The sequence below is a fragment of the Varroa jacobsoni genome, unplaced genomic scaffold, assembly GCF_002532875.2.
Source record: "Varroa jacobsoni isolate VJ856 unplaced genomic scaffold, vjacob_1.0 scaffold_1331, whole genome shotgun sequence".
NCBI classification, from domain to species: domain Eukaryota; kingdom Metazoa; phylum Arthropoda; class Arachnida; order Mesostigmata; family Varroidae; genus Varroa; species Varroa jacobsoni.
Window position 1 is genome coordinate 228983 of NW_019214233.1, and position 24257 is coordinate 253239.

General features: G+C 39.9%; 1 protein-coding gene and 2 long non-coding RNA genes across 3 annotated transcripts; 2 read left to right on the plus strand and 1 right to left on the minus strand.

Moving 5' to 3' along the window:
• The first annotated feature begins 2485 nt into the window (after positions 1 to 2485).
• On the plus strand, positions 2486 to 5803 carry LOC111268924 (ras-like protein family member 11B). The gene is made up of 3 exons (XM_022848161.2): positions 2486 to 2741; positions 2940 to 3073; positions 3627 to 5803. The coding sequence occupies exons 1-3, from the start codon at positions 2666 to 2668 to the stop codon at positions 4038 to 4040; spliced, it is 624 nt and encodes a 207-aa protein (XP_022703896.1). The 5' UTR covers positions 2486 to 2665; the 3' UTR covers positions 4041 to 5803.
• Positions 5804 to 21129: 15326 nt separating this feature from the next.
• On the plus strand, positions 21130 to 21945 carry LOC147752302 (uncharacterized). Its single transcript, XR_015314404.1, has 2 exons — positions 21130 to 21269; positions 21661 to 21945. It is a non-coding gene; the product is annotated as an uncharacterized LOC147752302 (long non-coding RNA).
• LOC111268925 (uncharacterized) lies at positions 21857 to 23697 on the minus strand. Its single transcript, XR_002685463.1, has 2 exons — positions 23608 to 23697; positions 21857 to 22157 (listed from the first exon to the last, which is right to left on the minus strand). It is a non-coding gene; the product is annotated as an uncharacterized LOC111268925 (long non-coding RNA).
• Positions 23698 to 24257: the final 560 nt, after the last annotated feature.

The window sequence follows — 24257 nt, forward strand, 5'->3', positions numbered from 1 at the left end:
TTAATTCATCGTTTTAGAAATGTGTGTCTATATATTTTCGTCGCATCATACTGCGACAAGGATGGATCATTACAAGCCCATCATTATATTCGTCCAGTTTTGCTCCGCAAAATTCAGGGCATCGTATAAACCCTACTGCGAGCTCTTTATCTGTAGGCGACCGTCGAAGGCGTCACCTAGTGAACTCGCAGTGCGCTAGTCTCGTTTCGAGGAGCGAAACTCAATTATGAAGTGTGTTTTTTTAGGCAAACTAGATAATGGAGACTTCGTTAAACGTTGTTTGCTTGGCGTTCGAATAAATTCCGTACGCACGCTTAGTTCACTTTACGACCCTTCTTGTCTTTCTGCGATCCCACGTACGAGGAAGCACAACGCATGTACGTACAGTCACCATCCTGGAGCTCAGGTGATCAGTGTATGGTTCAAGCACGTAATATTGAGCTAGTTGCTAAATTTATATTCTCGTATCTGATCTTTTGTGAGCTAAAAGTATTCGTTGGTAAAGTTTCCTCTCTAGTTATGCTAATTTGACCACTTAGATTTTCATTTGTTTTCATCGCCAGCGTAGATAACTTTTTTCATTTGAATGGAACGACAGTTTCGCCTTTATGCTATCCACAAAGATTCTACGGGTAAAGCGACGTCTATCAGACTGTACCAAAGGCCCGCGCTAGTTTTTCTAGTATTCTAAAATCAGACCGTCTTAGAAAAGCCTAAATACAACGTACGCGTTAGTCCAATGAGTTCTTTCACACATGGCGTAAACATCAGGCCAAAAAGGATTGCATTTATGGATTTGGCACGACTGTAAGCGCTAGAGCTCCCTAAACGGGTTATTTCAATTGGGCTTATTTTGATAAAATTAATTTATACAACCGCACTATATTAGGCCATACAGCATTAAATGCGATACACTTTAGAATAATAATAATAAACAGACGATAGAAAAATTGAGAAATGGCGCCATACTATAACGGTGCCGTTGGCTTAATTTTTCAGGAAGAGGATCTTGAACTCGAAAATGAGCCCCATAGACGATTTGTTACGAGGATGAATAATGAAATGTTGAGAACTGTGGTAGACGTGGACCTATTCTCACTCAGGCTCACCACTGTCAAATTGATAAAGTAACAAATTGGACAAATGGGTACCACGTGATTCGAAAGAGTATCAAAGACGTTTGCCTTCTTGGTTCGCAAACAACGGTGATCCGCTCCTAGAGCAAAATATAACAAGTAATGAAAGATACAATATCTGAAGATCATCATGAATTAATGGAACCGAACCGACTAAAGGTTACTTAAAGGCAAACGTATAGTTCCAATAACCTAAGATGTCTGCTTAATGGCTTAGTGAAGCTGGTACGCGGAGCAGCTTCATGAGCTCGGGTTTGTCGATTCTGTACTGCCGACCATTAGAGAAGATTACGAACAAATGCCGCATGGAGCAAACTTCATTAATGAATGGAGCTAAGTCACTCTTATTGCACGTTTGCTTGCACACCGTAAAAATTACATCGCATAAATACAGGGATTAGATACGGAGACCTTATGTCGTCACGCATGAGAAATTCGCTTCCATAGGTCGTTATCTGCTAAAAAATTGTTTGAGTTCATGGTCCAGTCACCTAAATGTCACAGATAAAAATGGTGATAAATAAAGAAAACAATATTTTTTCAATGAGAATTTAAAAAAACTAGACCTCACTGCCTCACATCTCATGCAAAACAATTTATTAAAAGCCATTCCATGCTGATGATTTATTGCATCGTTTCAGCCATGCCATGATTCCATGCACGTCTGTCCAGGAACCTACCACGTCGATTTTGAGACACCGATAGAAGCGAAATAATAGAAACCAATGAGGAGGCTTATCTCATCCTTGTCTGATTCAATCGACACGGATCGCAAGACAACGAACCCGTGCAACATAGTTATAAGAACAGGTATCGTTACAAGAACACATATAGTAAGTTTTTTTCTAAACCTCTGCGTGTGTGTGTGTGCGCATAGCGGAGCGAAAATATAATGAAATACCTTTCTCACTTCTCATTCACATTCTTGTCAGCCTCTTCTAGGTAAAGAAGCTACTTTATCAAGTGAGTCTAGCTTGTTATTGTTCGGCCGCGATGGATAACAATCGCTTTAAATGCTTCCAGCAACAGCTCCCTTTCCCGGCTCTCATCACCGTCTGGTTAACAGGAGAAGCCCAATAGGCATGGTGGCCCCCTATAGCCCCGTGAAATTCGTCTGCTTCAGTATTGTCTACTTTTGCGCTATTATGTAGATATTCGATGCAAACCAAGCGATGGAGACCACTTATTCCGAGAATGACGATATGCTTCCTATCATGCTCGGAGCCCCTACAGGCGGACGAAGCCAACAGGTGGAGGCAACTTTCCCTCACAAACTGCATTTGAGGGTAAGGGTAGGGGCCTGTGGAAGGCTTTATAAGCCGAGCAGCCTAAACAGCCAAGTCAGATCATGGCGAGGTTGCCCCTTAGCAATTAGTTATAGTAACAGCCGTGAAACTACGATAAGTAAACCGTGAACAGATTTGTTCAGAGGTCTTAGTGCAATTGTGTTATACGTTAGGGGCACAGAGCTGGAGCAGCCCGGTTCAGTTTTTCCTCAACCGCACTTCTCTTTCCCAGCAGCACCAAACATGACGAATAAACCTCGCCAGAACCCCATTAAGATGCGAGTCATTGTCGTAGGACCCAAGGGTGTCGGGAAGTCGGGTATGTATCTGAAACATTTGATATTTGTGCAACGACGTTGTCTTTAACAAGTAAGAAAACGGTTCGATGTTTCTGTAAACGGGGTGAAGATTAAACCTTGTAGAGGATATAGCTGCCAATAGTTCTTTGCTGGCTGGCAACAGTATCGTTTGATTCTGCATGCTGACTAAATGAATTTTTCTATCATCTCTATCTTAGCTTGTATCGTCAAATTCTTGACGAACAAATTTCTCTACGACTACAGTTCAAAACAGGATAATAGTTACCATAATCAAGTGACGCTCGAGGAGACCATCTACGACCTCGATGTGACCGATATCACTAAGCATAACGTAAGTTGGTCATAGCTACAAGCTTAAGTCATTGTATCCTATGAAATGTCCATAAACGTGTTTGGCATTCTTATGCTGTAGTGTGTTGAAGTTGCAGACGCGCTAAACGTCAACTTCTCACGATTGGAACGTTTTGAAGTTAAGCCTTCGGCATGAAAGACCGTATATATTTATGCTAACGAAATCTATTTTTTTTGTTCGACTTTGTCCTCAAGACTCCAGAAAAAAAATAAAACGAAGGTAGAAATGATATTAGCTGGAAACCTCACTAGCTAAATGCATGCCGAGAAATCTGAATATTAGTTTTTCCATAACCAATTAATACTCTTAGAAGCATCATTCTTAGAAATTTGTTCACAAGTACGAAATGTTCGAAGCGCTTGCAGCCTGCTGACTAGTTGATTAGGACAAAGCTAAGGTTCTAATTTGTCATTGCTTAGATATTTCGTTCATTAGCTGGCAGTATCTTTTATTTGAGTAGGAATATAGGAAGGATTAAAGAACAACATTGTAACGATCCCTGCTTTGTGCCTCGCCTATCTGTCTTTTGCAGAGTTCGGAATCTCTTCCGGTCACGAAATGCGAAATGGTCGATGCGTTCGTAGTTGTCTACTCCATTGACAACCGATGGAGCTTCGATGAAGCATCTGGATGGCACCAGAAACTTGAGGCGCGCTTTCCGGATTCACCGATCCTACTCCTAGCTAACAAGTGCGATATGGCATATGCGCGCGAGGTGGACGCCGAGGAAGGCAAGGAATTAGCTGGTGAACTATTCTTTGAAGTGTCTGCCGCCGAAAGCGAATCTACGGCCCTGAATCGGGCGTTCGCGGCACTGTTCCGACGAGTGGTTCAGTTGAGAAACTGTCAGACGGTAAAAAGAAAGCTTAGCATGACCAAAAAGATCGGCAGTATTTTCACGCGCAAAGATTCAGCTCGGCGCATTAGCACCAGTGCATCGATGTGAGAAAACGAAGCGATGCTCACCCATCATAAACGAGGAGAGGTGAAAGCGATGGACGCACGCTAGCTAAGCGTCGGAGTTCCCTCTCCCGTCTCGTACGAGAGCGCTTTCGGTTTGTATATATCTTCGTGTTGATGAATACATTTTAATGGACACATCCAGAAACGATGTTAAGGGTCGCCATGGCCGTAACAGCCGACAGAGCAGTAACAGCAAGCTCACTTACGGCATTTGAAGCAGTCCAACGTAGAACAAACATATAGAATAAGCACACGACAAGCGAGCGCGATCCGGTCGACCAGAAGGTCAATCCCGAATCTATTTATGATACACATTACTGGGAGAACGAAGAACGACGCGCCGATCACACTTTGCTAAAATGAGCACATTTCCAAAATACGTCAGTCAACCACGGATCCATACAATTATACCAGCAACAGCAATAGCGCACAAGTAGCGTCTGCTTATCTAATCCTGATGATGCCTCGAGTCGCCGAAATCGTCATTCGGTCTTTGTTACATCACTATTCAGCCTAGTTAGCGAAATACTTTATTCTGACCGATTCCGTACCTGATTTTAGCCCGACCGGTTGCATTCTCACACACCGTATGTACATAAGGGTCAATCACTCGCTTGTTTGACATTCAGCATAAGAAGATAAGGAACAGGAAGAAGATATATCAATTAACGGTACTGAAATTGCTGTGACAGTTGCAGCTCGGTGAGAATGGCTAACCAGTGCTATGGCGCGTTAGTGTCAGACGCCCAGAATCGAGCAAAAGTTATCACATATTATATATTGGGATACAAAGATAAGACTAAGTAATTTCACAACTTTAATAGCACATTCATCCCGCATTGTATAGGTCAACTTTTTTACTACGTTCACAACAAGTCGCTCACAGGCTAGCATCAGTAGGATACAGCTGTTGCTTAATGCTATATTAGTACAATTGTTGTCAATGGAACCTATACAAGGTTGTATACGTGTCAAAGGCTGAATCGGACCTGAAAAAGGACAAATTACCAATACATGATTAGTTTGTGAACTGGTAACAGCACTAACACATGCTAATGAAACGTTTCGAGAACCTCAAAACCGGTGTGAAGCTTATCTCTTGCCGTTTGTTTCTTAACGTGCGGATGCCAGTAATGAAGTGATATCGTATCGATCAGTGGACGTTCAACAAGTGAAGTCCTGTGAAGAGGAACGGGAACGCTACCGCCGTTAAGTAGCCAATTCGTGCGGGTTACTTTGGAACAGCGGTGCGTTGTCCATATGTATCGACAAACTTAAAAGGGCGAAACATCACAGTTATATCCCTAAGATGTGTGTTTACGTATGTTATTCGAATGTATGCCTTAGACGCTGAAAAGAAGGAACTATTCGACTAGGTATCGAGGTTATGTTGACGATGTCGTCTAAGGATTGAATCAGCTTTAATAACAGAATAATCATCATTATTACGACCATAACGACCCTAATAATTGAAACGAAACCCAGTGAAGATAAGGAAGCGGCCAGAAAAAAAGAACACAACAGAGGGAACTGTTTACAGATACGGCTGCAGGCGGCCATCCCACACGGTCCCTGCGTAGGAATCAGAAGCAGGCCCATTGAGCTGTACCACTGAACATAGTGTAAATAAGAACTTGTACGTTTGTAAGTAAACCAAGACAACAGTTTCAAACTATACACTTGTGAAGGTATTTAGACAAATATTGCTATTGAGTATCAATAAAGTTATACGGTTAACTAGTCGAACTTTATCATGTGCTTATTATCAGTACCGTCTTAAATGGCTTATTAGAATAGTGAACAAAAAAAATCATCATTTTCGCAAATAGAACACGGAAGTGCTAAAAGTCTTTCCTGCATCATGCTTAACGTTGAGTCACTTCCAAGCTGTTACTACGAAATTCGAGCGTTTTTTTCGCATAGAGTAGTTTTATTTCCCATAATATCACATTCCGAACACACATCCGGAAAACAACCGGTTCCTCGAGACTCACGACGAAGCTTATACGTTTCCATGTTTGATATCCGGTACTTCAAACGTTCGGCATTACTTAAGGCGGCAGGCTATCAGCTCGAAACGAAGTTATCTGCCCTTTGACCCGAACTTAGACCGTCGCGTCTAGGTTCGAGCGAAATTTAACAGGCGGAAACGTTAGTCATTGTGACAAAGTTCCTGTAACATTCATTTTTTATATATTTTTTTGTAATAATATTTTATATATATATATATATATATATATTTGACATAGAAAAATGTCAGTCGTGTTAGCTTTTATCGAGGCAAAAATTTACCTAAGGTCTCCCTAACATCTGAAAGGTTTCTCTACCTATAAGGGACACTTTGGTCCCAAAACCTATTTGTTTTTAGGGGACTTTGTAAAATCTGTTATTGCATCACTCTTCGTATGAGTCGGCGAGTTTCCGTAAAAGGTCCTTTACGCAATTAGCATATAAACATTCATTTAGTTTTGTTATTATTATTATAGTTATGCCCTAAGAGGTCGTCTTCACAGCGTCCAACCTCTGTCGCGGTGCTTCTGTGTTTGAAGTCAGAATCAACTAAACTTCTACGAAACCGTGGAAATACCGCCCACAACGACCAACTTCCCAAAGTGGTGTGAGCCGTTAGTGTACCAGCTGGCATAAATGGCAACTCCCATAAGATAAAGGACGTAGCTGAAACAGCAGAACTGTTCCAACACATAGTGTTACTTCACAATTTTATTTATTGCAGTAATTAATTAAATAATAACTGGTTATTATTAAAATTTCCCAAAAAATCATACAAACTAAATACCAATAAGTCTTCATAATTCATGGGAGGTTGTCTCGTGGATGAAGACTTCAATTTTATGTGGATATGCTATTACAATGCGTCATGTATAGACAACGACGACCTTTCTAAACTAAGAAAATCTGAATTAATATCCTTGAGATCCCGCTTCGTATCAATTAATCTGTATTCAATCAAAGTACAGCTTGAGACTTATCATACATTTGTATTTCTTCATATCGAAATGTATGTCCGACGAAAGTCCAATGATTTGACAACATTACGTATTTCAAAGCCAAATTTCGTTGATCAACGGATATCCACAAGTAACCGAGGTAGCGTCTAGATGGCGATGGGACATATTTAGGAGTTTAGAAAATTTATTATGGCATTGTAGCATAGACTTTTTAATGGCACAAGTTGAAAACAACCTGACACATCGAAGAGAAAAACAAACGGACAAATCAGTGAGTTTCCGAGAAAATGCCACAGATTTAGGTTCGGAAGGCGGTTCTCAACAATACGCCGCATAACGCGCGACGAAGCCCTCTGGGCAAAACTCACAGCTGGAATTGCGTGGCGGGGTCGTACGCGAACGTGTGGCGACGAAGGTCTCACTATTATGATGAATCTATGCTAATGAACATTGGCACGGTCTTTCGTCTAGTTTGTTTGACCTCTAAGGGCTTTTACCTTCCCAAAAACACGTCTGCACGCATTTTGCCCCGAGGCGCAAGGACTGAGGGGGGAGGAGACATCTGGATGAACTCACCAGACAGGCTAGACGACACGTGTTTCGAAGGGACAATCCGATGAATTACCCAGAAGGCCCACACGATGAGTTCCCCAGGGAATCTGTGAGAAGCATAGCGATGAGTGCAGTTGAACTGAATACAGGTTACTTATACCGCCAATTTGCATACAGTCGATCTTTTCATCACAATGTAATTCATCTTAGGTCGCTCCTTGACTGTGGAAATTTTTTAAAAGGATAAATAAGAAAAATATTTAAGATGCGACAGCCCGTAGACGACGATGTTTATCAAGCAGGTAGAGTTGTCGCATATTTTCATGACCGGCTGACAAGACTCGTTTAAATTTGATGTAAAGAAATATTAGATTCTAAGAAGACGTATGATAGTTCATTTTTCAAATGAAAAAAACATTATTTAATGAGCTGGTGTTTACAGCAGCCGTTCTTAACATAGATACGATTCACTTGCCAGTGAGATTCTGCCATAATTTCAAAAAGATATTTTCATTTAACCACATTTTAGTTGGTCAGAGTGAATACAACCAGGTTTGTATTGAAAAATATTCGGGCCTAGTAAGACCTAAACATGGATTTTTTAAAAACACAGTATTTTATAGAGAAGGGTAACAGTTGGAGTTAAACGATAAAATCGCTCGGCAGTTGATCTCATTTACTCACACATGAAAGTGGCTCATATTTATAATCACGTATATTTTATGGATAACGACGTGATATAAAAAGATCCTATACGTCTTCTGTTTAACATTTACTATAATTGCCGTTATAATTTTATCAGAATCGTATCAGCGCATGAGCGGATGTCAATCCGCGGCCCAGCACCGTATCATCGATTAATAGCGTAAACGTCAATAGGTCGCAGGTCACGCGCCTGGAGGCTTGAGGTAGCCCCCAGGGCCCCACACTGCTGAGAGAACCTACAACTGAAGCTCACGCTGAAAGCAGCCGAAGGCGATGCAGTGACGGGTTTCGGACGCCTTACGGTGGTGCCTGTACAGTAACGCGTCGCAGAAGCTATCGAACACGGCGACGCGTATGAGCATCGCTATGTTTGTTGACAGTGATCGTTATTATGACAAAGACATGTAAACAACATAACACATTTTGGATCTTGGGACGGAATTACATCTCGGTCAATGAGCATCAAACAAATATAATTTTCTTAATTCGTAGAAATAGAAGCAGAGCATGTGCGCAATAGCAGAATTTTTTATAACTGTATTTACTAAGGTGCGATTTCAAGTTTAAGTTGCTTAAATCAGCATTATTAGTTACCTCATTAAGCGTCGGAATATATATGTAGAGTAAATATTCTTGAATGTTAATTCGTTCTTACTTCGAGCTTAGCGAGTGAGACCTCATGTAATTTTATGACCCATGTATTTTCTGGGTTTTAATTAAATTCTATATTAGCAAGTGGTCACAACCTACTTACGTATGCCTCAATTATCAAAGTACTTCTAAAATTAGTATTCAAACTGTAACGCATTTGATACGTAGTAAACATCTACCTATTTAGAAGTTGCGATACTACGGGGTCAAGCACGCATGCTAGTAAGCATACCAGGCCGAGAATGGGTCAAGGTCGAAAAAATGACCAACATAGAGTACAAGAAAAGTTGTTTGCCATTGGCCATCTCTTATATTATATGGTGACTTAAATGCCCTAGAGTTATGATCCTATGGGCTAAATCAAATGCTAGGGGCCAACCCTCTTCGTTCGGAGTCTGGAGTTGTCAAGCCGTGCTTATGAACACAACAAACCAACGTGACGTTCTAATACGACGGGTTTTTTAGCAGATCTCGTACCTCTTATTAGCTATTCATCAAAGTATTGTACACTGTGGCAAGATAAGATACCCGAAGTACACACACATATATATGCAAGACAATTAGACGTAAATTTCACACTTGTCTAATTAGCAAACGATTGTTGTTACCTAAGCACCCCGATACCTGAGCAGAGTATGTTTAGAGAAGATTTCAAGATCATTGATAAGTCATCGTCGCCATATTACTGCAACATGATACGTACTTCAATATGTAAAGGCCTGAAATGAAACATCTTACTTAACACAGGTTCATTGCTAAAGCAGGCACCATGTGACCTGAACAGCGTCGACTGTACGCGAACTATTCATGTTGTATGAAAGAGGTCAATTTTTACTATAATTTACTATCCTAAAAATTTTCAAACCTCCACATCAAAATGAATTGGAAACTGTGACAGTAGACGATATGGACGATAGATTTGTACCACATGGGCAGGTAGTGGTTTGTGTTTTTTGGACTTTATCGATCTTCCGATACACCTTATTAGCTGCCACATGCTGCTCTTTAAATAATCTTTAATCATTGGGATCGCTTTTCTACGAAGCGGACGGCTTGCGCGAATCGAGCTTAGCAATGCTTCTCTGGTAAACGGGAGCCGGCAAGCTAAGGCAAGGATCAAAAGAAGCTGTTCCACAGGGATTCTAATGAATCTACGGATATTGATTTGCTTTGCTGGTTTTCCACAATAGGATTCACTCCCCCCTTTATACCATTTAGTGAAAAGGATAGACGCGGGAGAGACAGGAGCTCGTCAATATCTACGTCGCACATTGAGACTGAGTTGATTACCTTGACGGTTTCGTCCGAACGCCAGAACGTGTTTAGTTTGCCTATTGGCCCTTGCTTATTCTCTTCTAGACACTTAATTAGGACGCCTTTAGGCACTCTGCTGACCTGAAAGGTCAACTCTGTCGGTATCACGGCGTCACACCGTGCTGTTACTATTGGGCAGCACCGATTATGTCGCCAACTCACACTTCTTACCGTCTTTGGCTTATATTTATAATATATTAGTTCCTCTACTAAATAACTTCTCTATGGTAAGTGTTGTGCATAGGGCAAAGAAGGGAGTGAGCATCAAACAATGGCAGCGGCAGCAGCAGCAGCAGCAGCCACTGTAACAGTGGCTAGAAAATAAGTAAATAAAAAAAGAGAGAAGTGAGACTTCGTGAGGTGCCATAACTGCGCCATCATACGCCAGCGTCGTTTTCTGACGCCGGCTGGACGCAACGAAGAAAGGTCCCTTGCCCCGGCAAAGATTCCTGGGGGAGGCACCGAGTCAAATGGGAACAATGTATAGTCGTTTGGTCCTTGGGCCACTAAGAATCAGGCGAGTAAGCTGCTGAGCTAGGGAATGGCTGGTCGGTCTGTTGGATGCAATGACTAATCGAAAAAGAAAAGAAGCAAAAACACTATTGTCGAATGGCTTCCCTCGATGGCGGAATTGCGTTACAGTTTCGCCGACTGGCAGCGATGCTGGTGTCAACGTTGCTAATATTGCTAATGATTGCCAGCAGAAACTGCTTGTGGTGGTGCTGCAGCTTGCGTTGAGACCTTAGAAGTCGCAGTGGCACTCTGTTGGCGGTAGAAGGCACCCGGCCATAACGGCGTTGATGACGGCTATTGTGCTCCGCCGATGGGACTGGCCCCGTCGCGCTCAAATTCCCGATTCTTCCTCAATTCTGTTGAGAGGCTGGCAACGGAATCGGAGAGAAACGGTCGGGTAGTTCCGTGCAAAGGCGAAGGTTTAAATTGTGCCTTCTGTAGAAGAGGAAAGCAGTGGGTCTACAATGACTGGTCAAAGTCTTATCTCAAGACACGCAAACAGCGAAGAAAACGGCGGCAATGGCGAAATATACCTATACTTCGTACTTGTGAGCAATGCCCTCCTCCCGTCGACACCGCCGGCCACTTTACAACTTCCCGTCACCATCACCCCTTCGCTGTACGGTTCTCTTCGTCCACGGGGCCCCGAGCGGTCACATACTGAATTCCCTGGCTCACACTTTTTACCTTTCGCAGACTCTTCAATTTGAGTAGATCCTAATGATCCTAGGACGCACGTAAGGCGTCCTGGCCTCCCTTATGTGATTCTCCGTATTTAGCTCACACTTCTCACCACTACTTGAACTGATTCTCCAGCAATGCTCTTTCTGTGTCATTCAAGGATGCTCCTTTTTCTTCGTTTGAACTGCCGTTTTAAACAGCATAATGGCTTTATATGTCCTGGCTGATCTCGTTTATTATTTAGCAGTCATTTATGTATTTCTGCTTATTTCCCAACGAGCCGTGCATATATATTGACTCGTAGAATTTTCGTGCCAGGCAACTATTGATTGTTTTAAGTGACGTCAGATTAGAGGAAAGTAAACTGTGTTAAGGGCTTCACTGATTCGTGATACTTTTCAAAAGCTTATTCATGACGTGGGCCCGGACGTTTTTGGCTCGTAACCGTTTAATATCACTGAGAAGGGTTAGAGAAATCGCCCTAAAAGGCCTATCACAAAAAATTCCCATTAGTTGGCGTGCAATATTGTGGGGCTAGTTCTTCGTACCTGTGTCCGTAATTATTGTATATATGTTCTCGGCCATGACACTGGTGCTGGCTTTCTACGAGAATTGCATACTCTGCATTTGCAATTTGTTGCTAGCTTGATTGTTTGTGCAGCTTAGGTTAAAATGTTTCTGGCAGTGTTTTCCAAATAATACTTTATACTGCGTTCGCCTAATGATAATAGTTTACTATTATGTATTTACTCGTCTAAGTATTTAAAATATACTAAACAATTTACGTAAATATATCGGTTCCAATGATCTTTACATGAAATTATTATTTTTCCAAGCTATATTTTACTCTATCAATTGGAAAAAAATATGGAAGAAAAAAATCGGTGTTGTTCATTTTCGATGTTATTAATAGATAACTAAACGTGTTAATTAACCAAGTCAGCAGTAAACATTTTCGTGCTGTTATTTAAAAAATATTGACATACGCACGTTTTTACACTGAAATAGTTCTATTCTATTTAACGATAGTTCTCACTACCAAGGGCTAAAGACAGGACAGTGCCAATGTTCATGCAGCCAGGCTGATCGAGCTAAGTAGTTCGGAGTGCGTCATGTAATTGTGTGTTGACAAGAAATACTTGTTTCACTCTTTGTCTGTGCCATATACCTAGTTGGCCCACACAGCTGAAAGCCGTCAGGGTAATAGTTTGCGAGAATTCAGCGTCTACGATAAACCCACCTGGACAGGAAGTCATTAGCTGGTCGTATTTTTAGAAACTGAAGACCCGTTAGAGTTACTTGAAATCTCAAATAGATGTTGACACATGAGCATAATTTGAACATTGGTAGGAACTGTTTTGTGAGTAGAGGGAAAATAGTAGGCGAGCTCTGTTTATTGTGTGCGTGCGTGGATTAAAAAATAAGCTGTGGTTTCTTGGTTTAAGCTTTGGCACTTCAATATGAAAATCTTCGCCATTTGGGAAACAATTTCATCTACTTGCGTTTGTATTCGCTGAAGGAATGGCCTTAAAAAGCCCGCATCTTTAAAACATTGAACGTGATATTTTTAGAAAACTCGATTAATATATATATATATATATATATATATATATATATATATATATTTCTTTTTGTTTTGATATTCGGGAAAAGCTCAAAGAAAACATCAACTGAAAAAAACTTGGCCCCGCTTAATGTAAATTTGTATTTTTGGCCCTAATCTGTTGCGCTCCGCCTCATTCCGATCCACAAGGACAAATGAGTAAAAACGCAAAGGATCAAAGGATTCAAAAATTTCGAAGCAAAGCGTGTTGCTTCAGCGTGTTGCCGTTCGAATCGGTGGTCATATGATGCCGAGTTCCGCATGACGCCAGCGGTTTGGACCTAATTTGTTTTGGGGACATTGTCCGCTAATTAGTACAACAGATTCGTGCCGGTGTGGTAGCTCATAGCAAACCTATGTGTCGATTATTAATACATTGCATAATGTCTTTCTACGTAGTCATATACTTGCTTATAATATGCTCCATCCTGCTTAATACGAGGAACAAGTTCGAATTGTTCGTCCCAGGTCGAATTAGATGTAGTATTCACTACACAGCTACCCTATAAGGGGTGGGTCTTAGGATGCGAAGTGCGTTAGTATCGCGGAAAGGAACCCCAAAAGTAAAGCTATAAAAAAAATATTTAAAAATTGTACAAATGAAACTTTTTCATTGAATCCATCATTGACTTCTAAGCGTACAGTTTATTAAAACATTTGCCAATGTAACTATGCTATGATTGCTTGCCCTATAAATCACAATGTAGATCCGCATTGCCGTCTCCCTTGCGTTACACATCTTTATTACTGAGGAACAAATTAAAAAAAGCGTGTTTTCACCCTACAAAGATCTGGGGGTGGGAGTCGTGATTTCGATGCGATCTACCGTTTTTGGAACGTTTTTGAAACGGCGGGTCGTTTTTATAGTGGTTGTAATAACTGAACAACAATTATGTTAGTATAGATAATGGTATTTATAGGCTAGGGTATCCTTACAAATATTCTATCTATCACGCAGAGACTATTAAATAGACTCGTAAGAATATACAGGAGTCACTTCCTCAAGTCCTGGCAACGATGCATACACAACTTATGCGAATGAAGCTATTTACATTCGTATACGAAATGGGATGAAACTCATTTGACAATTTAGAAGTTTTTATTGCGATGAGCTCTTATTTTCTTGGTAACTTGTTATGAACAAACTGAAAACTTTCGTACTGTTAGATGGTTCTCTTCAAACTGTCAAGATGCCCTGGTGCACTCCGCCAGTGACTTTAATTAGAGCATTCACGCAATACATGCCGTTACATCTGTCTAAGCGTGTGTGCGCTGTACTGACTTTAGCAAGCTTCTAAAACACGCCTTTCGGGGGAACAGAAGCGGGTCGGGAGGCTTTGGGAAACGGCCACGTTGATTTCACCACGTCTGTGTATTCAGTGAGTGAAAACAAGCCCTAGAGCAACGGGATAGCTACCTTCTGCCATAGAAAAGAGGAAGGCTTTGTATTTTTATCCAATCGTATTAGCATACCTAGCAGTGCAAAATCACGCCCAGTTCATTCTGCCCTCGCAGAAAAAATCGCATACCTTTTCTAAGCTGGCTGAACTTCTAGATCACAACTTCAGGTTGACAGTAATCGATAAATAGCCTTGACTTTCTCAAAGGGTCATTTAGACTTTTAAATTTCTAGACATTGTACTCGCATTATCCAAGTTTGCTTAAGTTACTCTAGTAAAAAAAAAAAAAGCGTTTTATCTACTCCAAATCTAATGCGTATAACGCAATTTCGAATCGGCATAAGTCAAATATCAGCCGTGACTCCATCAGGGGAAAGTTAACATACTTACAAGTTTACTTGATACCATGCGGTCACGCTACCGAACTATGCCTAGGTTTTTAGACAGCGTAGAGCTGGTGGACCAATTTATATAGCCACGATCTTTCACAATCTTTCATTATCTGCGTATGACCGTATGTAATACCAATCGCATATGTTAAGAACAGAGCGTGGGAAGGCATAACTAGGCAGACGCGTATTATTTCTTTTTCTAACCACTGGTCGGGAAGTTGCACATGATGCTACAGGTAAATTGGTCTGCCCTTAAGTTCAACCTACACGCTTGTGTTAGGTACAACGAAACCATACATTTCCCAACCCGCGAAGCTTTCCAAGTAAACCTCGATTCTAGCAAAATATTTCTCATGGTTCACAAAGTGGCAGGTGTTTTAATGTCCTGTAGGTAAGGTATGGTCAGGCTAGTACTTTGTACCCTTGCGTTTGTCACATGCTCTGCTGAGCGGTAGAATCAAATAGGCGGTTAGTTGAGCTATCAGGTCTTCAAAGGTGAGTGATTTCAAGTTAAGAGCCTGTTATTGCAGTTTGTTATTATTGCGTCTATTATTTTTGCTCACGTTATAATAATCATCTTCCATTACCGCTTGCTTGGCTACAAGGGCAATGGGTAAAATTGATAAAATTACCATAACAAATCCACATACGCCATTGGACGAGTTTTCGGTGAGCAGTAATCGGGTCTCACGTGGGCGACTTAGGTAATTTTCAGCTAGTGGCATCAAGCACAGGTAATAATATGAGAATCACTCAGTTGCCTGATACATTTACTAATCGCTAAGGTGTTAATGTAATTGTATTAATTTCTAAAGGAAGCAACCGTTTCATGAATATCGATAAGTTGATGAAGTTTTGACTTCGTTGAAAACACTTTAAGAAGTAATTTGTTGGGATTTCGTGCAATACTATGATAAAAGTTATTTGCCCAGCACTCCTGTAACACGTTAAAGAACTTCTGAGATAATGAAATTGGACACAAATGCATTTATAAAAGTTTCAACAAAAAAGCAATAACAAAAACCTAAAATTTGGTTAAAAAAATAGACATTCGAAAAGGGGCGTCGTCGGTTTTCATTCAAACTAAATACAGAGTGCAATCATACTTTTTCTAATATTTGCTACTACGACGAAACTTCAAGTTTCATAGAGTTATCGTTTTTCTTTGAGAAATTTATGCATTTTAGTAAAGTGCGTAGTTTTGCGCAACCAAAAACTATTAAAGTTATCGACTTTGCATTGTGATATGACAAAGAAAAATCTGTAAGCTTAGTCCCTTAATATGCTCGACGATATTAAGTGTACGTCCATAAAACATGTCTCTTCTCTGCCGAGCTCTATCGTCTAGCATTTATTACTACAAACAAAAGGCATGTGACGCCGGAACTTCGTGATGTCCCGGTTTCTCTGTTGTTTGCTTCGCGCACCCAGTAAACAATCTTGAGTAACTTTGAGTTCTTTGCGAACGAAGCTTTCTTTTCTATTTTCCTCATCGTTCTCTTGAACGATAAAAGATGCACTACGTTAGCTTGTCTACTTGTAAAACTGACTACATAATAAAAAAAAAAAAACAACTTATATAAGGTCCTGTCTACTCTTCGGTTTGCCGAACTCAATATGATGAGGACATTACAGCTAGTTTAAGGAAAATCTAATTGGGAAGGTGCAGAAGCTACAAACGTGTAGAAATTCGAATGCTTACATATACAGTCCACATAACCAGGCCATCTCTCACGTTCATTGCGATATAGAAATTTCGGAGGCGCGAGTCAGCAAGCATGGGTTGGGGGTAGCTGCAGAGGACCGTCGAAATCATCGATGAGATACTAAGGGTGGTTGAAAAAATCGTGCGATTTGAAGATCCAGGGGTATATTAAATTATGCATAATTAATGTAAATTTGTACAGTGTACTTTGAACGTATTGAGAATAAACTACTCTAACCTGTAAGCCGAATGATAGTGATTTGTTCGTTGTAAGCCACTGCTGAGAAGTTCCGGAAGGTAACGGTACGAACATTGCTGATAGATCCTCGTGACACGTATAGCTCGTTCCGTAGTTATTGAAATAGCTTCAAGATGAGAAATTTGTCATTGAAAATAATAATAATACTCCGTTCGGTATTGCGCAAAACGGAAGAAATGCGCCATTTTTCTCGACTGTCAATAAGGTAACGATAAGGCAATCTCTTCAGACCCACAACGTAACATGACTTGTAAAGACTTACAAAAGTTTAACAAAATTATGAATCAACAGTATAATTAGAACGATATTGGCGATTAAAGAAGGAAAGTGCCAAAAAAAAAAAGGCCTAGATTGTTACATTCCAATGTTTTACATATATATATGGTATATATTGTACCTTTGTGATGAAACGACGAAGTCTACTTATGAAATGATCGTCATTTTAGTCAATGAATTTATTCTAACATATTAGGTACATTGCTAGGTCATCAAGGAGTATTAGTATTTGTCTACGGTGAGCCCTTATAGGATACATTCTTAAATTTTTGTTCAAGTCGTGAGAGGGCGGTGCAGTCGGACTTTAACGAAAAAAAAAAAATAGTTTCATTAATTTATAACGTTTACAAAAAGTTCAACCTCGTATCTTACATAAATCCTATAAAACAGCTATAACGGTTCGCCAAACTGCACTTCCACAAAATTAATTATCTATCATATTTTATATTACTAAGCAAGATATTTAGGCCTTAGAAGGAAAGCTTCACATACCTGCATGGGCTTGCCGAGCTCAATGCAGGGAATGAAGTCTATTTAACTTCCTTGAAAAGATTCAGAGCGATTTTTGGTTCTGTTGGGCGATGGTTTTGTTCGCATATTTCTCACATGAACCTTACTAAACGTTTGCCTAATCAGCAACAATCTAAATAATAATTTAATCATTGTTAGATACACTGTGCGCTAGACAGCTAAGTCGTTACCCATGAAACGTCAAACGCCAGTGGAACGTCGAGTGACGGTTGGACGTCATTTTGAATGAATGGCATTTAAGGCCAGGATGTTCAATTTACAGGCAGCAAGGTCTGGCATCTGGCAAGCTGGAGGAGCCGGTCCTAGCTACCACAAATAGAGGCAGACGCAGGCGACAAGACCAAAGAAATTACTTACCACGTACATAAGTATAGTATATACTGAAACAGAACTCAGCTCTCCTCGTTATAAGGATGACAATTATTAAAACTGAGGAAATAAAATTCAAGGCTAACTGTATTACCGTACAGGTGACAAGGTATAAATATTAGCTCCGTTAAGACGCTGAATAGATACTTCTTGAAGTTAGTTTATTAGTTTTACTATTGTCCATATCAAAGACTTTGGAAACTTACTCAATATGGAAGTAGGAATTGTTGTCAAGTAATATTTAGGTTTGTGTTTGTAAAATCTAGATGGAGAATCGTGGTCTATGCTTTCGAGAGGATTATGTCAACAATATGTGAAGGCTATGTCAATTTCAGTTGACTGCATAGGTATGATCTCTCGTTCTTTAGAAGCAGCGTAAATAAGTTAAAAAAGACGAAAACAAAAACTAAATAGATCGGGATCGTGCTTTTCAAGTGGCGGAAAAATGTCGATAAATCAACGCGGAATCATCTATTCCATGAACGGTTTTACTCAGAGAATGTGTAAGCTGCTCCAAAAAGTCGGTTATTGTTTAGATCTTGGTAGAATTGGTCTTACATTCACACAACTAGCAAAATACGAAATTGGGTAATTATTTTCCTTGTGAATAAGATCTTATAAATAACCCACAGCCCTGGTTTTCCATGGGCTTCACAACTACTCCGAAAAAACTTTAACAGAAGCTAATTTCACACGATGTGGCTTTTCTCGTGGTTATATAAGAGCGGAAGGAAGGAGTGCCGCATAATGACGTGCCTGTTTTAAAATCAGCAGAATGAACTATCTAGTTCCACATTAAAGAAGACTACATGAAGACCACCCGGCAAGAGCTATAGGCAACAAAAGAAAAAAAAAATGTTTTTCGAGGATCAATGAACTGATTGCGGCTAACGAATTCATCATGTGTGGGTCGCGGTGTTTGTTTTCCAATAAGAGATCGTTGGTTTTAGAAAAGAATAATACCAATTTCATAGCTTTTAAGGTAAATAAAACAATTTGGTACAATCAAATTTTGACCAAGTATAAACTTATATAAGCCAACTAAATAAGTTTTGCAATTTATAAAATGCCCATCGGATCATGAAGAAACAAATAACCTGTTGATTATTCAACATAGTTTTTCCTGAATAAGAGTTACATTTTTAAAATAAACTAAAAGTAAGCTGTTATTAATTGAATGACCTTACAAGATTACGCTGCAGGGTGCATAAGCCAGGGTCGGATGAAACTGTTTGTTTGTGATCTATATAAAACAGGATAAATTCTATAGAGAAATTGGAAGAACAAACCAGCCTCAGAGTTAATTCAGTATATTTACATATGTGTATATGTCAAATGATGTTAAGGCTATATTTGTTGCAAATCGCTGATCGTTTCTCTAAAACATGGAAACTTCGGGCAACTCGCACCGTGGCCACCTGACTGATAAGCTTGTTCTTCCACGATTGAACTTGTTAACAGCAGAATGACACGGTACTACCGACCCACTTCTTTCTATTGCTTTGGCGAATGAACAAGGGAAAGGGCCGCCCTTGAAAGCTAACTTTACTGCACCCTAAGTTCACAATGAAGAACTACTTTAAAGCTCAACTGTGCAGCGAGGGCTTACCTCGCTCACAAGCTGTACGCTGACAACTACGAAAAAAAGCAGTGGCAGTATTTCACAGTACTATGTTACAATCGAAATTTTAAATAACGATGGTATTTTACTTTCGGATTTCGACGGTCGGGAACAATACGTTCGTATCCTAGCGTTCGTAGGGTCACTTGTCATTGCCGTCAGCGACATGCCACATACGAACGCTTCTGAAGGATACTTTGACGATTTGATTACTATGGCGTAATATAATCGCCAGCATAAATCAATTATTGATTACAGATAACTATGTTCACTGGAAATAGATACAGGTATAACAGTTATGTTTTAATGTGGTCCAGTTGGCTGTGGGGATCAGTTCATACGATTCCCCCAGCTGTTTGAACAAAATACAACCCGTTCTGAGTGTCCAGGGATTTCGGCCATTCGGCCTCACACTTGCTAGCAAAGCGTTCATGGAAATTTACTATGGCTGAATAACGGTATATGACCTAACTTGCTTGATTCTTGATATCTTGTTGATAGATGTCAAATGATTATTAAATATCTTCTTCTTATTGGAAGACAAGCATTCTCCAAGATCAGTTCTACTGTTTAGTGACAGTTTTATTCACAGGCAACTTTTAGTGAGATAAAAGCTTCATCTTTTTCGGGCATTAGGGCCAGAAGCATAGGTGGTTTAATTCCATTGCTTGAAAAAATTAATTGATTATTATATTCCTCCGTACCTCAAGTCGCAAGATGAAAATATTTAGCGAACACATCGACATAATACTTTTCCCGTCGTTGCGGTATTTTCGCATTAAGTAAATTTTGGTCCGTATAGTCTCGCCATACTCTAGATCCATTCCATGTATCTGGGTTATCGTAAATAAGTTAAAGCTTTACCCACTTCACCTACAGCACTGTTCTACTTAACGATGAACGCTGTAACGACTATTATCACGAAGCACTATGAGCATCGTCGAAAATGGAGATAGTTCAAAAAGTCACTTTCTCGAAAAGCCCATGGGAGGTCTCCTCGAAAACATAGATTTTCTAATGAAATGTTTTTTCGGTCCCGCCAATCCCTTCAGGATAGGGAACTGTACAGAAATCTCTCTTGGGGCAATTGCAGAAGCAACGACACCAGGCTTTGGAAAAATGGAAAGATTAATATGGGACACAGTTTCAGGGTATGGCACAAAATCGGAATATAGCAAATGTGTGTAGCAATAATTGTTAGTTGAAAACTAGCCAGTTAATACAAGCTAGGAAAAACAAATGGAAACTAGCTACTTAGTACAAAATATAGAAATTTTACACCTCCTTAAACATCGATAGCGTTTAGCCTTGTTTGGACGCTTTCTTCGATATTTTCCAATTCACTATTAAATAAGTGACGTTTTTGAGCCCTAGTTAGAAAGTTAACTACCAGCGGCGAGTACCATCTCCTCCATATCTAAACTATTGCACAAGAATACTTTGGAAATTTAAGTTGGGCAAATTTGAGCAGGTACAACACTCGTATTTGGTATTCGTTATCATAGTATAGTGCTATGTAAGTCTCGAGATAGGGTCCGATAGCAGCTGCTATATAGGACCAAGACAGGCTTATCTGACAGTAACGGCTATTAACTTTGTAAGTGATATCTACCATCGCATCGTTAACTGGTCTGTGTCGAGACGCGACCTCGTCTCAATCGACTGCCTAAGGTAATGCCTTACGGCTTAAGTAAAAGACACAGGGCGCACAATCACCACAATTCAGGCAATCGTTCAGACAAACTTAGTTTTATCGTTGTATGTTTATTGATCTTCTAAATAATAGACAAAATTTGCTGTTTCCATCTTTAATTGAATTATTTCGTGGAAAAGCCGTTTGCTCTGTTACGTTGTTTCAGGTTATGACGACCCTGATTAGTATAAAACGCAAATTTCTATTACATGTTATAAAATGGCAGATATATATAGCAGATAGAGTGATTAAGTATATCGAATCGATCATGAGTTGGATAAAAGCCGAAGCGTCATCTTAAGAATTTTCTTCGAGCGAAGGAAAAGTTGAGCGGACATGTTATCGTGTCATCTTCTGAAAGGGTTACAGGACCGCGTTCGTGGTTTTAGAAGATGTGGATGATCCCGGAGAAGAATATACTGCGAGGTTTATCGCGAGCGGACAGATCAAGAATGGAGACAACAGTGTGAGTAGTCCTGATAAAAGTGACGATAAAAGCAGCGGCGGTAGTTCTGAGTTCTATGAAGACCATAACCATTACTACGAATATGACGAGTCGCACGAAGACGGCAAAGGTCAACTCAGCGTGCGGAGCGCCCTGTATTTGCTAAACATGTGGTGGACGATAACATAAAAGCTTACCAATATGATGGACCTAGTCGTATCTTTTTATATTTATTGGGCGAAACTTTTAATATATAGAGAGGGATCAACGGATTCACTACATTCTACTATGATACTTGGAATATTTCGTTTTCGTCCTGAAATTATATATTTCTATATCAGGGATCGAACAGGATACATCGGCATGAGTTTCTTGCAAATTACAGCCATCAGGACGCACCAGCAACTCCGCCGTCAGATCTCTGAAAGAGAACGCCTTCGCGTGACTTTTATAAATTCTATTAAATCTACATTATTTTATGTATGCTACGGTAAATGCTTTATAAATCTAAATATAGCCGTTTTAATTATATTTTAGCAGTTATATTACACGATCCCTATTTACGTATTTGATAAAAACAATCTGCGGAAACCTTTTGTTAGAGTGCATTGTTCTTTTCATTGCTTTTGAGAGACTACTGTGAGATTGTGAACATTTTCTTTTACAAATATGGTTTCAATTCCACACTCAGACCTCGTGAAAGCTTAGTTTCTCATGAGTGTTTACTAGACAAACGAATTTTCAGTACGTGTCGCATAGCTGCATGTGCACAGAGGTCTCTTTTCGAAGGAGAAGCTAATAATCCTTGGATTGCATTTCGACAGAAATGGACGAGTCTGCGTTAAGCGACAGGCGAGCCACAACATGGATGCCTGCTCCACAATGAAGCCGTCCGAAACAATAAGGCCGGCAACAACAAATATCATGTCAGAACCGCGGCTCTAGCTAATGCAACACGCATTGGTGTGGGCTACAAGATGATTCGACTGTTTCCTACCGCGGCAGGAACAGCGAATGGACAAAAGAATTTCCAAGGCGATCGATTCATCAAAAAGAAAAGTAACCTTCATCGGCTATACTTACTTCAAGGAGAAGATTTACTCTGATGATAATAAGGATAAGGGGAAGGACGATGATATGAATAGGAAAACGAATAGCAAAAACAAGGGATGACAACTTATCTGTATGAGATAGAAAATGCAACAAATTTCAGAACCTCACATTCATATTGGTGACGAATGGTGGTATGATTGTTATTTGACAATACACCTATTTTATATACTTACTGTCAAGATGATCGGCTGGTTTTCTCAAATAATTAGAGGTCACATTTAGTTTCACTTGTCGTATGCTACGTACTTCTACTTTCGTTCAAAAATTAATGTGGAATATCTATATATGCTTAAATTACACACGGAACGTCGAGAGGGTTCAGGCATTCAAAGAAAAGTATATTATATGCACCTTCGAACAGTTTTAAGGTTCAATATAGACTTCAACGTTTCGCCTGTTGAAGGTACGCAGGAAAGGTACGCGTTGGCAAAAATGGAATAGAATAGGTGAGACTGCGTAAACATCTGTTATCTTTTAAGGTGAAAACTAATTAATCTGTAATTTTTAACGTTCGGGACGGGCGACTCGCAATGTCGAACGGCAGAGTATATAATTATATAACGTGTCGATGTATCGTATCCTCTTTATGCACGAGTTATAGACAGTATAATATTTAACAGACTCTATACACTGACCCGATCGGCTGGGGGTTTGACCTGTTGATACCCGCCCAATATCACATTTTTAGTAGAAACCACCGCAATGTTGGTGACCCTAGCAAGTAAGGCAATCTAAACTGATGCGCATGATTTGTTTACCTTTCCGTTCGCTCTAAATAGGCACGGTTAGATGTACAACGAATCCCGTCATCGTTTGTTGTCTGTTGATTGCAGACGACTCTGTGTTTGGACGAAGCGAAGTGCTCTACAATTCGTCACACCGGAAACTTAACTGTGTAAATAGTGATTTAACGGAATCGAATACACTGGCGTTTTTCCATAGGTTATTTTTCAAAGGGAAGTTCGATGAAGGATGTAATCTAAACAGTGCAGACATATGTAATAAATTCTACACAATTATGCTTTTAGGCGTCACGCATTTCCACCTTCTAAATACATCATATATATATATCTAAAAAGCTAGATCTTTAAAGACATTTTTGTATGGAATCGACACATTTATGCAGACAGCGATATTCTGGGACCGATTAGTATAATTGGTTTTGTCTAACGATAACTGAGGTTTTTAAGCTTTGAGAAATGAATACCTATCAAACAAATTTTGCTGCGCTTATAGAAAATAATGAATAAAAAAAGCATGGTGTGATTTACCTTCCAGTACTAATTATTCGGTGCAAACTGGTCAGTTCCGACAAGGAATATTATCTAGCCTTATTGGGACCGTTTTTTGTGACCAAAATTGTGTTTTACTTCAGTTAAAGGATTTTGTTGGTTTATTAACTGTAAGT

Bases quoted from the DNA above. Each gene is read 5' to 3' on its own strand.
- LOC111268924 (XM_022848161.2), top strand. From the start codon at position 2,666: ATGACGAATAAACCTCGCCAGAACCCCATTAAGATGCGAGTCATTGTC. The intron at 2,742-2,939 runs GTATGTATCTGA...TCTCTATCTTAG, and splicing joins CAAGGGTGTCGGGAAGTCGG to CTTGTATCGTCAAATTCTTG. The intron at 3,074-3,626 runs GTAAGTTGGTCA...TGTCTTTTGCAG, and splicing joins CCGATATCACTAAGCATAAC to AGTTCGGAATCTCTTCCGGT.